The following is a 15401-nucleotide window of genomic DNA, read 5'->3' as shown; positions in this document are numbered from 1 at the left end:
TAACACTTGCCCTCTTACAGCAACAGCATTTTTGGCTCTGAGACCATGATAACGATGAACATGATTCTGATTTCACAGAACTGCCATTTCACTACCTGTCCATTACATCCTTCAATCAAAGATAGGTACAAAAGGAATCAGAGAGTCTATACTATTTATATAAGGTACAGTAGAAGATAATTTTTAGAAGCAGTCCAATAAGCAGTATGCATTGTATTACTGGTAGATTGGGTAAGAACAAATAATGAGGAAAGTTGCACAGCCAAACATGCTTTAGAGGGTGTCTCTAGATTCAATTCCGGATCGGAAAATACAAGGTTTACTTAAGTCTGATAATAACTTCATAATTACAAAACTGTTTAAAATCAGGATATTTTAATTTGGTCATCAGCGAGAGATTTCTACGTTAGCTGCTGTCTCTTGAGGTTACTGAGGTATCAGCTTAAGGTCATTATTATTCAACCATCACTTTTCTTGAAAACTGTTTGGGTTTTTGAATACTTGAACTGTTTCAGAAACTGAAAATGCATGAAACTATGGAAGATCAGGTAGTGGCCATCAACTCTGATTTTTCCTAACCCTTTTTTTTCCAGGTGCCCATGAAGATTTGAAGCCTTAAGTCACATACAAAGGCAAGTAAAGGCAGGAGAAGTGCATTTTTAAAAAAGATAATGTTTTCTAAGCCATGGAAACTATTGCACCAAGAAGTGAAGCTGATAAAACTAGATAAATGGTCTGGCCTTGTGGGCCTGAGCTAAATGTTTTGAATGAGAAGTGTAACCAGGCCTACTTGAGCAATGTGGTTCAGAGCATAATGCAGTTTTGGAGCAAATACCTTGATCATCTCCATTAGTGTCTGTTAGTTCAGTTCTAAGGACAGTTGTGGTACCGATGAAACAGATTCTGTTTGGAAGGAAACCAAATCAAGTACTGCAGTGCTTTTCAGGAGCACTCCTAACTTGATGGTGGACTGTACCACTGAAAGGTCTTCCAGTTTGTGCCCATCACTTTTCCTTGAGCATTGAACCACCTGCGAAATAGAGACTTCTGAACAGGGAAACAATCTGGCATCTAAATGAGGGGGAGCCTCTTGAGACTTATTTGATGGATATATAAGGAGTCTTAGCACCTCGCACTTTGATATGCTGATTGGACTTCTAGTAGAGGACAAAATGTGTATAAATAATGAGAAGTTCCCCAGGCTGAGATATTAATCCTGAGATTTAGGTAACAAAACTCCTGTGGTTTCCCTGCTAGAGAGTGTTACCAGACATGAGGCATGACATTCTGCTGCTCAAACCTAGGCATTTAATGCTATTCTAGATGTAGAGTAGCTGTAGACTACTCACCCCAGCCACCAGCTGCTGCTGCAGAGCATGTGAGTCTTTTCTGAGACCCTGTGTCATATCTGCCTGTCCCAGACAGGCATTTTGGCTACCCAAAAGCCTCCCAATTGGCATTAGGCCCTTTGCTTCAGGTAGCTGGATCACAGTTGGGTTCAACACATATGTATGTGCTAAACAAAAACAAATGAAAAAAAAATAAAAAAAAGTTGTAGCTTTGAACAATGAACTCCACAAGTCAGAAAGGATTAGAAACCCAATGGTTTCTGGGGCTTGGGTCCAAACTCAGTGTTTTGGTGTTTGTCCAGGAAGTGGGAGAGGGATAGGGAGTGATGGTGAGGACTCACATTTTAAGTCTGCTTTCCCACATGTGTTTATGCCTTTCCATAATTCATACATTTGAAAGTAATTTCAGAGGCAACACTCTAACACTCTCATTAGGCTGTATCTCACTTTCTGTGAAGCCAGCATGATTTATTCTCATATATCACACTCTCTGTGCAGCTAAATAGATTACCAGAGAGTTGAACACAGAAAGGAGAAACTTAGGATTTTTAGGATTAGCAAATTAGGTTTCAAATAAAGAAGTCTATCTGCATTATACTTCCATTACTCTGAAGTTTAAAGGAGTGGGTGAGGTGTTAACTTCATTATTACACAGAGAATTTGGGGGTTCAGGTAAATGTTTTTTCACCTGGCTGCACTTGCACCACTGCACCCACACTAACACACTTTGTAGTGTCTTCACAGAGTGAAAGAAATTAATATCTTTCTTCAGTTTTATTTTTTCATTACTCATGTTGCTTTTTATCTGATAGTTTCCAGAGAGCCATGCCATTGATTCAGGGTAGGAATGATTTATCTGTTTTAACCCACCTTCATGCTGTGTTGCTGTCGACACTGCTATGTATGTTTCTCTAATGAACCGCATGCAACATCACTTGTCTTCTGAAACACTGCAGTGTAAGTACAGGGGTTTGTGCTGGTAAAAACAGGAAGATGTGGGGTTTTATCTCCTCCTGTTCTTGTCCTGTTTGTAGCTGGGTACTGTCAGCTTCTGTTAAATCTATAGTTGCATTTCTAATTTTTACTGAGACAGTCTGTAGCACTTTCCTCCATTCCTCTCTCCCCACTTCATGTTCTATCCCACAGTGTTTCATAATGCTTCCTTCCAAGACCAGAGGGATTTGTGATGTTGAGACTATTAACCATATGGTATAGTGAGTAAGTCACACATGCTTTCTCAGTAGCCAATGATTGCTGGTTATGAAAGACATACATAGCATTACATTAGCTTCTGTCCTAAGAATTCTAGTCACTGCCTCATAATTTAAAAAAAAAAAAAGAAAAAGAAAACACTACGAAACAAGAGGAATGATATGTTGTACAAGTCTAATTAGATTTATTATTTATTTCAGCTCAATACTACTTCTATAGTTTACAACATAATTGCTGTTCTGGCCTTTTATGGATTTATTGTGTGCCCATCCCACTGTGACAGAGGAGGAAGTTTCTCACAACTAAATCTAGTATGAATGTTTTATTAGTTCAAGTCTCATTATTGCATTTCCTTTTCTAATCAAGACAAAGAATCTGTTCTTAAAAATATAATCTCTTTTCCCACTTAGAGATACAAGCATAAAAGTAATGGGTTTGAATGGTTCCTTTGTACTCAGGCTCTTTTTTGAAACATTGATTACTCCTAATTGTCATTTCTCATCCTCAGTGGTTTAGAATTATGTCTTTCAGAGTCACAATTTTCACAAAACTGTGCACGTTAAACTGTCTGGAGATAGTTTTGAGGTGATTGATTTTTCAAAGCATTGCAGTGAAGTCTGATTCATAGTTCTGACTAAATGAGCTGATTGACTAAAACCCTGTACAGTCTCTTGAAAATTTATCCCTTTCATCAAAATCTACAATTTCTATAAATTGTATTTAGAATGACATGTAGATTAGTCAGCTCTAAATATGTTTCTGATAAAATGGTGTGCTCCAAATTAGTCAGCCATTGCCACCTGGTAAGACAAGAAGATTATAAATGTTTATTAGGTTACTCTTCAGTCTTTGAATTTTCTTTTCAGTATTTTCATAACTATCCCCAAGATGACTGTCATCCCTTTGAACAGCTATGAAGTTAGATAGAGCAAAGTTCCTTAAGTATATTTGTTTGCTACAATTAAATATTTAACTTCAGTTTTGAGCTGTACCTCTTTGTTCACTGTTGCTCTCTTTTTTGCTATGTCTGATTTTATAATATATTCTTAGCTTTCCATTTAAATTTAATACCAGAAAATCAAAAAGAGAGGATGGCAGTTCAAGTCAACATGCATGCTGAGATGTCAAAAGGCATATGCCTAAATAACTCTGCTTTGTGGATTTTATGCAAAGTATTGGCATGTATTTGTATTCTAGTATCACTGATTCAGACAACTTCATACCAGCTGTCATCATCTCTACTGCAGTAGTGAGCTGAAAAACAATCAAAATGAAAATTACTCTATTCAGACAAACTGCTTCAATCCATTTTTTATTTGGCTGTTCAGAACCTTGGTCTTAAAAAGAAAATTTCACCTGCATTTTTAAGCATTTACTTTATGTTTATATGGTATTTTTAAAATGTTGTACTAGTCACAGAAAGCAACATTGCTAATTAAATCACATTAATTAACTAAAGCAGTTTCAAGGAGAACATTCACTGTTATTTAAAGACAAAGAACCCCTTCCTTCTTCTACCTTAAATCCACAATTGCAACTCTGAAAGAATCTACAGCCAGAATCTTTGTCTTTACAAAGGTAGTAATCATTAAAATACTAGTTTATGAACCTGTGAATTTTCCAATTATATAATGAAGCAATAACAAGACTGATGAAACTGTGTCCAAAGACTGGTAAGATTGAGAAAACAAATATTATTTTTTATTTCATATACTCCTATATTTTCTGAATAAATTTGTTCTGATATAGGTATTGTGTAGGTTTGCTGTTTTCTGCTGAAACTGAAACAGTGAAATAGTTTAAATGAAATTATTAAACTATAAATCTGGAGTATAAATCATGAATTTTTCAAAATGGGCTTTTATCAGTTAACTCTGTGATCTAATGCTACTTAATTTCAAAATGACAGTATTAACAAGCAAGACAGTATTCACAAGAAATGTGTCAAATATTTTTAGTTTAGGCAAACGTCTTTGCTCTTCTGAGCATCCTTCTTCCTCATATAGTAACTCTGCTATCTTGTAAATAGTGGCTGTGTCTTAGAATCTGTCTTCCTCCTTTAAGAAGACAGACCTCTTTAACCAATTATACGTAAGCTTACCGGTGATGAAAAAGGAATGAACCTGTGAATACCAGTCAAAACTACATGTCTTCCAAGAAGGTTGGTGTGAACGTTTGTGTTTCATAGTATATTTGATGAATGATAAGTTCAAAAGGAGAAAAATCATTGAAAGTATTGAAGAACCTTCCAAATGTCGAATAGGAAGTGGGAGGATTTTTTTAGTAACTGGTGATTAGGCATTTCACTAAATTCTGAGTGAGCTCAATTTACCTGTGATCACAGGAATGATTACATTTTAAATCAGAAATGATACATCAGTGTCATTTCTTTGGTCATAAGAAAAAAACAGTAACATTATTTAAAATAATAATATGAGTTAGTTTATGTTTCATCTGATTCAGTCTGTATCAGCTAGAGTTTTAATCCTGGCAGCTATATAGAGTCAATCACTTCACAGATACATTCCAATGTCTGTGTTGTTTATGGTTTTACAAGTTATTAATGTTGGAAGGTACACATATGTCCACTGATACTTGGATATGAAGATGTGATTTGATTGTTGTGGATGATATTGCTGTTCATATAATTTTTTAAATTTTATTCTATTTTAATATATTAAGATGATAAAGACCATAGGTGATGCACACAGAGATGCTTCCATGGTTGTCTAAGTACTAGGTACTGTTTTTATCTGCTAGATTAATTATTCCAGCTAAGCATATCTTAGGTAATAGTTAATCTGGAGTGTCATAATACATAATGGGGATGTGCTTATTTGCTCATGTTGATAATCTGATTATCTGTATTTCTGTTTACTTCCTGTGTTGTCAATAAGGCTATCCAGAACTGAAGGAAGTAAATAATATTTTTCAGTGAGAGATTATTTTATTTTCAAAATATTTCATTTGTTGATGTTCATTTTTCCATGGAACCTGATGAGATGCATCCGTGGGTCCTGAGGAAACAGGCAGAGGAAGTATCTAAATGACTATCCTTCGTGTTTGAAAAGTTGTGGCAGTTTGGTGAAGTTCCCACTGAAAGGAAAAGAGGAAACATAATCTCCTTTTTTAAAAAGCCGAAAAAGAAAGACCTGGGGTACATCAAACCTGGCCTTAAGCACTCCCAGGCAGAGGAGGACATCCAATAATTCTCTGGGCAACCTGTGCCAGGCCTCACCACCCTCAGAGTAGAGAATTTCTTCCTAATACTCAATCCAAAAATACCACTTTTCAGTTTAAAACCATTCCCTCTTGTCCTATCACCATAAAAAGTCCCTCTTCAGCTTTCTTGTAGGATGCCTTTAGGTACTGGAAGGCTTCTGTAAGGTCTCCCTGGATCCTCCTCTTCTCCAGGCTGAACAATCCCAACTCTATCAGTCTGTCTAGTAGGGGAGGTGCTCCTTCTCTTTGATCATCTTCATGGCCCTCCTCTGGACCCATTCCAACAGGTCCAAGCCCTCTGTGCTTGGGACCTCAGAGCTGAATGCAGCACTGCAGGTGGAGTCTCACAAGGGTAGAGCAGAAAGGCAGAATGACCTCCCTTGACCCACTGGACACCCTTCTTTTGATGCAGCCCAGTACATGTTTGGCTTTCTGGGCTGCAAGTGCACACTGCTGGGTCACATCCAACCTCTCATCTATCAGCACCCCCAAATCCTTCTCCTCAGGGCTGCTCCCAGTCCATTCTTTGCCCACATTTTTGCTTGGGATTGCCCTGACCCACATGCAGGACCTTGCACTTGTCCTTGTTCAACATCATGAAGCCTATCAAGGCATCCCAATGGATGGCATCCCTTCCCTCCAGTGTGTTGATGGCACCACACAGTTCAGTGTCATTGGGAAACTTGCTGAGGATGCACTCGATCCCACTGTCCATGTTGCTGACAAAGGCATTAAATAGCGCCAGTCCCGATACCGACGCCTGAGGATGGTCACTTGTCACTTCTAAAGACTGGGACATCAAGTTGCTGACCACAAGTCTTTGCATGAAACCAACCAGTTAGTTCCTTATTCACCAAGTGGTCCATCCATGAAATCCATGTCTCTCCAGTTCAGAGCCAAGGATGTTATACAGGTCAATGTCAAATGCTTTGCACAAGTCTAGCTAAATTGCATCAATTGTTCCTCCCTTACCTACCAACACTGTCACCCCACCACAGAAGGCCACTATATTTGTCAGGAACAATTTGCCCATCCTGGCTGTTCCCAGTCACCTCCTTATTTTTCACCTGCAGGGCACAGAAGATGGGCTTGAACCTGAGCTCTGCCTCTTCAGTTATCCTTGTCTACAAGCACTTTAGGGAAAGACCAACTTGACCTATTCAAGCCTTCTTACCAGAGCAGAGCAAAGATGTCTTCTCTAGCCTCTTACACATCCTGTACCATATGAGGCCATCAAGAAGATAACAAATTTCAAGTTCCTGTATATGTCTCTTAAAATAAGAAGGAAGTTCAGTGCAGTGGTTCTTGTCCTTTTCAACTAATTACAACAATTTCTCAACTTTAGAACAAAGTTGTATGCTGCCAGAGAGCATCATCATTCTGTCAGACAGGGACTTTTTGATTTCATTGTTTTTTAAAAGGATTCGGTTAATTGAGAGGGGGGTCTTACAGCTCCTCCAGGACTCCGATTGAGACTAATAATTAAAATAGGAATAAGGACCTAAATGAAATACAAATCAATAATTCTGTGTATATCTGTAGGTGGGAGCCACAGCTATAACAGCTTGAAACAAATAAAACTCATTATTTTTTCACAGTGATAGGCAGTTTATGCAGAGAATATACAGGTAGGTAGCAGCTCTGCAAGATAAAAGAATTCTGTAAATTTCCATGGATCAGGAACAGCATGTAACATTTTATTTTGCTAGAAAACAAACTATCTCTGTATTCATTCCCACACCCTGCAGTATATCAACAACTTTCTCTCAAATACCTTTTGGCTCAATTGAATAAAGGGCTGCAATCACTGGTTTTGACAAGCCTTTAAAATTGTGCTTTTTTTTTTCCCCCCCCACAGATCATTTCCAACAATAAATGCAATTTAATTTTTTATGATGAAAGTATAAAAATGCTTTAAAATAGCTCAGGTATTTTTCTAGAGAAGGTGATGCCATTCTTTCCATCAGCAGAGAATATTTTATTCATGCTTTAGTCTTTATTTGCTGATAAGTAGAAAAGGAATTAGAACATTAGCAGTATTTTTATATTTAAAATTAATTATTTTCCTATATTCTATTATCTTTGCCAGCTAGTTTTCTTTATCCAAAAGTATTTCAATTGCCAAATTTGGCCTTTGGGCATGTTTACACTGTTCTAATGGGGTTTGTGTGTGTGTGTACTTGAGAAAAGTATTTGATTCATGAGTAAGTACTTCAATTTGCCTGACATGAACTGAGATAAAATTTTTTTTATAATTCCCAAGCAGTTGTCTAAAAACTTTCTTGGGGCATTTCTCTGTGGAAGAAAAGCAATATGTCGTAGTCATCTATGGGCAGTAATAATAATATATATATATGTATGTATATATAGTAAAAATCCTTTCTAGATTTCATTTCCAGTTTTAAATTCCTGAGCAATGAGATTAAAGTTTCACTTCTGCATTACTTGTCATTTGGACAAGACCCAGCTGGCTCTCACATACATATTTAAGGTACAATATCAGGAATATCTTCACTGATCTTGAACTTCCTTCTCTTCCCTCAGTGGGACTGAGCACAATTGCAGATGTTCCAGTTCGTGAGCCTGAAGCCATCCTGGAAGCACAGGGCTTTGCAGCTGAAGGGCTCCATCACATGCCTGTGACCAGCTGTGTTTTCCAGACTTCCTGGTACAAATCTGTGATTCCTTCTAAGCATCCAACACAGAACTGAGTACAGTGGCAAAAATATGGTGGAATATGATTCCTCTTTGGTCTCCAGCACACTTGTGTGGTTATTATTCAGCTTTCACTTCAGTTAAGATATTTTACATGTTTTCACTTTAAACTCACTCTCTCAGATAAGGTTGGATACACAGTACTTTTTACTTCTGCCAAAATACTACAAGGGCATGTTTGATTTTCAGCACGGAAAATAAATTAGTTGCAGAATACTAATGAAGAGATTTGGAAGAGTGATAACTCAAGTTTGTAATGATTTAAATCAATATTTTGGTAATCCAGGTCATGCTGAACAATACCTCTCTGCTCCTGTTAATTAAAAAGGCACACCTGCTCAGAAGTGTTCCTTAATTGACTACCTGAAGTATCATGTAATGATCCTGTCCAGTATAACATAGAGCTGCTAGAGTTAAGTATTTTTCATATGGATCTTAGAACCATAGAACAGTTTCCTGCCGTGGGCGGGGATACCTTCCACTACACCATGTTGCTCAAAGCCCCATCCAACCTGGTTGTGAACAGTTCAAGGGATGGGGCATCCACAACTTCTCTGACTAACCTGTTCCAGTGTCTCACCACTCCAGGTGGGGTCTCACAAGAGCAGAGTCAAAGTGGAAAAATATCTCCTGGGGTGAAGCATGCTGGCCACTCTTCTTTTGAAGGAGCCCAGGATACAGTTGGCTTTCTAGACTGCAAGAATGCATTTTCAGGTCATGTCCAACTTTTCATCTGCCAGTACCCTCAAGTCCTTCTCTGCAGGGCTGCTCCCAATCCCTTTGTCCCCCATTCTGTACTGATACTGGTGATTGCCTTGATCCAGACGTGGGACTTTGCACTTCTTATTGTTGAACTTCATGAAGTTTGCATGGGCCCACTCCTCAAGGCTATCAAGGTACTGTGGATGGCATCCCTTCCCTCAAGAGTAACAGCTGCCCTGCTGTCATTTGAGATAAATGACTCACCATAAAATCAGACACCGAGAAGAGAAATTTGGCTTTAAAAGTTGTGGGGTTTGCTATATACGTAGTAAATGTATCACAGCTATAGCCCTTGTAAGTTGTGTTACCTTCCTGCATTCTTTGACACTGTGAACCATACTTGTTACACAACGTGTTATTGTTCCCAAGTTAACTACAGCTGCAACCTTTCCTGTGACCTCTCTGGACCTGTGAATAAAGTGAGGTGCTTTTACAACCATGCAATTTCTCAGGGTGGAGCCCTGTGAGGGGACATCTTTAGCACTAAGATTTTAGGCTAAAAATCCTGCAGTTTACTGGCATCACTGCATCTGCAGTTATGTCCCCTCAGTGGTAATTAAAGGCTTAGGTAATAAGTAGTAAGACAACAAGTGACATGTGTGTGCTTTGGTTTACCAATTCAACCATCATTTAGAAATTCTTTCTCTGTTAGAACCAGGAAATAAAAACATACAGTACTTAAAAAAAAAAAAAAAATTACATTGGCTCAAATTTGACCTTTACTTTCTAGGGACACACGCACATATTGATATTCAGGGAACTACCAGACAGTAACAGAGCAGACCCAACACAGCACTGGTAAGAATTCCTGCAAAACATTCTTGTGTTATCATGAAGGATCCCAAATCATGGGCTCCAAGAGAGATATGGAGCTCCTGGAGCAGGTCCAGTGGAAGGTAACAAAGCTGATTAAGGCACTGGGGCATCTCCTTTATGAGGAAAAGCTGGGGAGATGGTTCTGTTCAGTCTTGAGAAGAGACAAATGAGAGGTAACCTCATCAATGTCTGTAAGTATCTGAAGGGAAGGTGTCAAGAGGATGGAGCCAGGCTGTTCTTAGTGGTGCCGAGCAATAGGACAAGAGGCAATGGGCAGAAACTGAGGCACAGGAAGTTCCACCTGAATATGAGGAAGAACTTCTTTACTCTTAAGCTGAGCACACACTGGAACAGATTGCCCAGAGAGGTTGTGGGAGTCTCTCTCTCTGGAGATATTCGAGAACCATCTGGACACAATCCTGTGCAATGTGCTGTAGGAGGACCCTGCTTGAGCAGGGAGCTTAGACCAGATTCCCCACTGTGATCAATTCCAACCTTACCCATTCTGTGATTCGGTGACCAAAACACTGTTATGCTAAAACACTGTGCAAGGATGAAATAAGTGTTTCCCTCTTATCTAAACAAATAAGAGATGTAGATGGGGAATGCCCATTCCTCCTAGTGATGCTAGTGCATCTTTGTAGGCTTATAAAATACCAGAGAATATTTTATTAGTTCTGTGTTTTACAGTTGAAGACTTTAGTTAAGCCAAAAAGAGTTGTCAAATTAATAATAAAAGGAAACCATTACAGGAAAGAGTGGCAAAAGAATGAACTTTTTACTTCTTCAGCTAACATGGATCACAGTGTAAGAATATTGATTCTGGTGACTGTAGGCTATAAAAGATTAAATCTACTTTGCCCAGTGGATAAATGATAAATAAGTACCCCAGTGTAATATTTTTAAGGCTATAGCTTTGTATTAGTGATCCATTAGGTCTTGGAGGATGTCTGAAGGGGTCAACAGCGAAAGTCTCTGTTGCACTGTGAGTACCACAGAGCTATCCCGGCTTTCAGAAATGGTTACAAATAATGGAAATTACATGTGCTAGGTATGATATGACCCGAAACAAAAAGAAATCCCTGGCCCAGGGATTTTACCATCCAAGTGTAAGAGGGACAATAAGAGATGATGCAAAGAACCAGTGAGACATTAATGACTGCTCAGCACTGCATTTGGCAGACCAATGCTCACAATGGACTTTAGGCTCTACAGGGGTTTGTGAAGTGACAGTTTAAAAAATATAAAGGACAAAACAACTGACAGAAACAAAGTATTCCTTGAAATTGTGAAAGTGTGGCATATCTAGGTATGTTCAAAGAAAAGTTGGTAACATCGTGTCTTTCAAGGCCGGAGGAAAGCATGTTGGAATGATTGAGATAGATTGTAACGAGTATTTGTTGCACTGGAAGACTGTCTTGAACATGTAACTTGGATGGCAGTGCCTAGCTCATTTGTTTTCAGAAAATGAAATCACAGAATTACATAATGGATTAGGTTGGAAGGGACCTTAAAGATCATCTAGCTCCAATCCCCCTGCCATGGGCAAACATCTTCCACTATACCAAGTTACTCAGAGCCCTGTCCAACCTGACCTTGAACACTTCAGAAATCAGGCATCCACAGCTTCTCTGGGCAACCTGTTGGAGTGTCTCACCTGCCTCACAGTAAAGAATTTCTTCTGAGGATCTAATCTAAACCTAGACTCTTTCAATTTAAAGCCATTTCCCCTTGTTCTATTGCTACGTGCCCTTGTAAACTGTGAGTGAAATATGAGTACATTACAAATGTCAGAGCAAAGCTGAAGTGCAGAAGCTTTTTCAGCAGGCACTGGCTCTGAGCAAAGCCAGCTGGAGCATCTCTGTATCATCCTCACGTAGCAGAGAACTGGCATTAGGTGGGACCCACGTAAGAACAGACTGGAGATGTTTTCCACTACACTCTATGGGAATTCAGATTTGGAGTAAGGTTGGAAGTGGAGCTACTGCTGCTCTATTCTGTGTTTTGATAGGACCCTGATGGTTATAGTGAGAAGGTTAAGGAACACTACAGAGGAAAGACAGCAAAGAATTAAGAGCTTAATTATAGTGAATTACTGTCACTATCTCTAAGGCAAATCCAAAATGTTTTTATGTAAAGGAAAGTTTGGTTACAGAATCACAGAACATACCAAGTTGAATATACCACAAGAATCACTGAGTCCAATTCCCGTCTCTGCACAGGACCATCCACAAGAGTCACACCATGTACCTGACAGTATTGTCCAAATGCTTCTTGAACTCTGACAGGCTTGGTGCTGTGACCGGTACCCTGGGGAGACTGTCCCAGTGTCAAACCACCCTCTGGGTGAAAACCTTTTTCTAACATCCAACCTAAACCTCCCCTGACACAACTTCAGGCCATTCCCTTGGATCCTGTCACTGGTAACCACAGAGAAGAGATCAGTACCTGCCCCTCCTCTTCCCCTAACGAGGAAGTTGTAGACTGCAAGGAGGTCTGCCCTCGGTCTCCTCTTCTCCAGGCTGAACAGACCAGGTGACCTCCAGACATTTGTGTCTAGATGTACTCATTGCATTTTCACAGTCTAAAGGGAAAGAGGGACGAGTCCATCAGCACCGCGATGGGTGCAAAAAAACCCACGAAAGCAATTCCACCCCGTCAGGGTGTCAGCCCCGATGTCTCCGCACAGAGCCGTGCCCGGGTGCTCCGCCGCGGGTCGCAGAGCACGTGTCTCTCGCCAGCGGGGCGAGGAGACAGAGGGGAGCGGGCCCTCCGTGTCCCCCCCCATTGTACTCGCTGTCCCGGGCTGACCTGCCCGCCGTCCCGGCCCCGGCCCGCCCCGGCGCCGGGAGCCGCCGCGCCCGGAGCCGCCGTGCCGGGAGCGGGCCCCGCCCCGCAGCGCTGTCGTAGCGCTGACGCCGCGGCCGCCCCGCCCGGGCCAGCCGGGTAGCGGCGGGCCGGGGGCGCCGTTAGGTGCTGCCTTCCCCGCCGCGCCGCCCGCGCCGCCGGGCCATGCGGTAGCGGCTGCGGCGGGCCCGGCTCTCGGCGGCCATGGAGAGGCTTCCCGGTGGCCGCCGGCCCCAGCTGGTGTCCTCGCTGGGGCTGGGGCGGCGCTCCTGGGAGGTCACCTTAGACGAGGAGCGGGGGCGGCTGGGCTGGCGCGACCCCCGCCCGCCGCGCCGCGCCGGCGGTGAGTGGGGCGGGCGGGGGCCGGGAGCGCACCGGGAGCGCACCTGCCGCGGCCTGGGGCGGGCAGGGGCCCCCGAGGGGCCGCCTGCCCTCGGCGGCGGGGGAAGGGCGCCCGCAGCCGCCGGGGACGCTGCGAGCGCGGGTGCCGGCGGGGGCGGCCTGCGGGCAGCGCTGACACGGGTCCCGCGGCGCGGGGCGCGTTGAGCATCCGGAGCGCTCTGCCGGCGTGAGCGCTTCCTACGCTCGACTTTGCGGCGCCTCCGGGGTTCAGAGACCGGCGGTGACAGGCGGAGGGTGCCCCGATCCCACGCGGGGCCGGGCCGGGCGCTCGGAGCGGGGACACGGAGCCGGGACTGTACCCGGCGACAGCCGCCTGTGCTGAGCGAATCGGCCGCTGAATCGGGCTGTGCCTTCCGAAACAAAGCCGAAAGCTGCTCACGCTGAGCCGCAGCCCCAGCAAGGGTGTCCCGGCTCAGCCCGTCTCAGCATCTGTGCCGAGCGTGTCTTGGACGGCCCAGGGGGGACACAGGGGGACACCTGTCCCTGAGGCGGGCTGAGCAAAGCACAGATTTACGCGGCTGAACAGCACTGTTTCTTGGCGTGGCGAGTAGGTCGAAGCACGTACTTAGTAATGTATGTGAATTAGTCGTAGCAGGACATAATAGACTTACAGAACCTAAAAACAGTTTTGCTTTTTTTTTACTTACATGACTTATGGTTAAAAAGCACTTTCATGCAGTGTTTCAGGCAAATAGTTGTGTTTTTTTATCAAGTGAGCTTTTTTTGCAATTTTTCGCTTTCTGAAGGACTTTAAGAAAAATTTTCAAAGAAAGTTTAACTTTTGCAGTTTACTAGTTTGAAAAGATTTAGTATAAGCTAATAGTTTGTAACATGGTAACAAAGTTGTATATCATTTCCCTTGTGTGCAATTGGAATAATTTCGATGTACAAAACTACCTGTGTGAGAAGTTACTGCTGGAAATCCCTGAAAAAAAATCAGGTTAACTCCTGAAAATGCCTGCATATCAAACTTTCTACTATACTTTAAATGGTATTTTTTCAGGGTCTTTGACTTTGGGGTTTTTATATAGTAATTATTCCCATTGTTAATGTAACCTTATTAAGTGAACATCTGAAAATGTGTAATGTCTTTTTTTTTCCAGCAGTTGCTGTAGTAGAGTTGAAAACTTCTGTCATCCTCATTTTAGAGGTTGGAGGAACTGAGATAGAGAGAAACTAATAATAGAAAGGCAGACTAGAAGTTTTATCTGAGAAACATTTGAATATAGATGTTTCCAGTCCCAGGCAAGTCTCCAAACCTAAATAGTTCTTCCCTTCTTACCATGTACCTTTGTTAAATATTTTTCTGATTTTATCATAATATCTTATTGGCCAGAGGCTTTTCTCAAGAAGGTGAGGGAAAAAGGAGAAGGAGGACTCAAGAAGAATTTTAAGAACTTGGTGTTACAGTTTACATAACTGAGAATTGTTTTTGTTTTAAGCACAACCCTTCTTATTCATAATATAAAAAGTTTGTTATGCTTTACCTTCTATTGTGTGAATAGTTTGACATAATCTAGTTTTTATCAGCAGTACTGATGAAAAAAGTATTTGAAAATTCATGAACTTTCTTCAGCTGTTCAGCTAAATGAACTTAAAACTTTAAAGACAAATTGATTCTTTAATTCTGCTGAGTTAAATATACTGGTGTGAAAAAATAAGCTGTATACTTTTCAAAATGAAATAAAATTAGTCTAGAGAAAGATACCTTGCTCTTAAATTTAAAATAAAAAGTTTCAAAGCCTTTTGGGATAATTGCTTCCACTAGGTAAAGTAGCCTCTCCTTTGGAGATAATTTAGTTGAATTGTGTAAAATCCTTCTAAAAAGGCCTTTGCAAAGTTACTAGTTGACTGATCTGTAGGATGGAGCAAGTTCAAGGGGAGCTACATTCTGCTGTATGATACCTTCCTTTAGACCAAGCAAGAGTGCCACAGAATCACACCAGCTCTCTCACTAGCACTCTGAAGTTTACAGCTGCTTACAGCTGTGAGCTTTTACAACTTTTTAAGTTGTAAGTTTTCATGACTTGTTCCTGGTAGGCCAAACCGAGTATGAACCTGTCCCGAAGCATGTTC

At 41.4% G+C, this 15401-nt stretch overlaps 1 protein-coding gene across 4 annotated transcripts in view; it reads left to right on the top strand.

The window, feature by feature from the left end:
* The first annotated feature begins 12985 nt into the window (after window positions 1-12985).
* The window catches only part of CERK (ceramide kinase), a 43394-nt gene continuing 40978 nt past the window's right edge, over window positions 12986-15401 (top strand). For 2 of the 4 annotated variants that reach the window (XM_050324070.1, XM_050324069.1), the window contains exon 1: window positions 14540-14570. In XM_050324070.1, coding sequence (XP_050180027.1) covers window positions 14555-14570 — 16 coding nt within the window. In that variant the 5' untranslated portion in view covers window positions 14540-14554. Of the gene's footprint in view, window positions 13267-14539; window positions 14571-15401 lie in introns of those variants that run through there. The other 2 variants (XM_050324065.1, XM_050324066.1) reach the window with 2 other exon arrangements.

Source organism: Myiozetetes cayanensis, unplaced genomic scaffold (genome assembly GCF_022539395.1).
Source record: "Myiozetetes cayanensis isolate MyiCay16 unplaced genomic scaffold, myiCay2020 scf3, whole genome shotgun sequence".
Lineage (NCBI taxonomy): Eukaryota > Metazoa > Chordata > Aves > Passeriformes > Tyrannidae > Myiozetetes > Myiozetetes cayanensis.
This window is presented reverse-complemented; position numbering and strand designations above follow the sequence as displayed.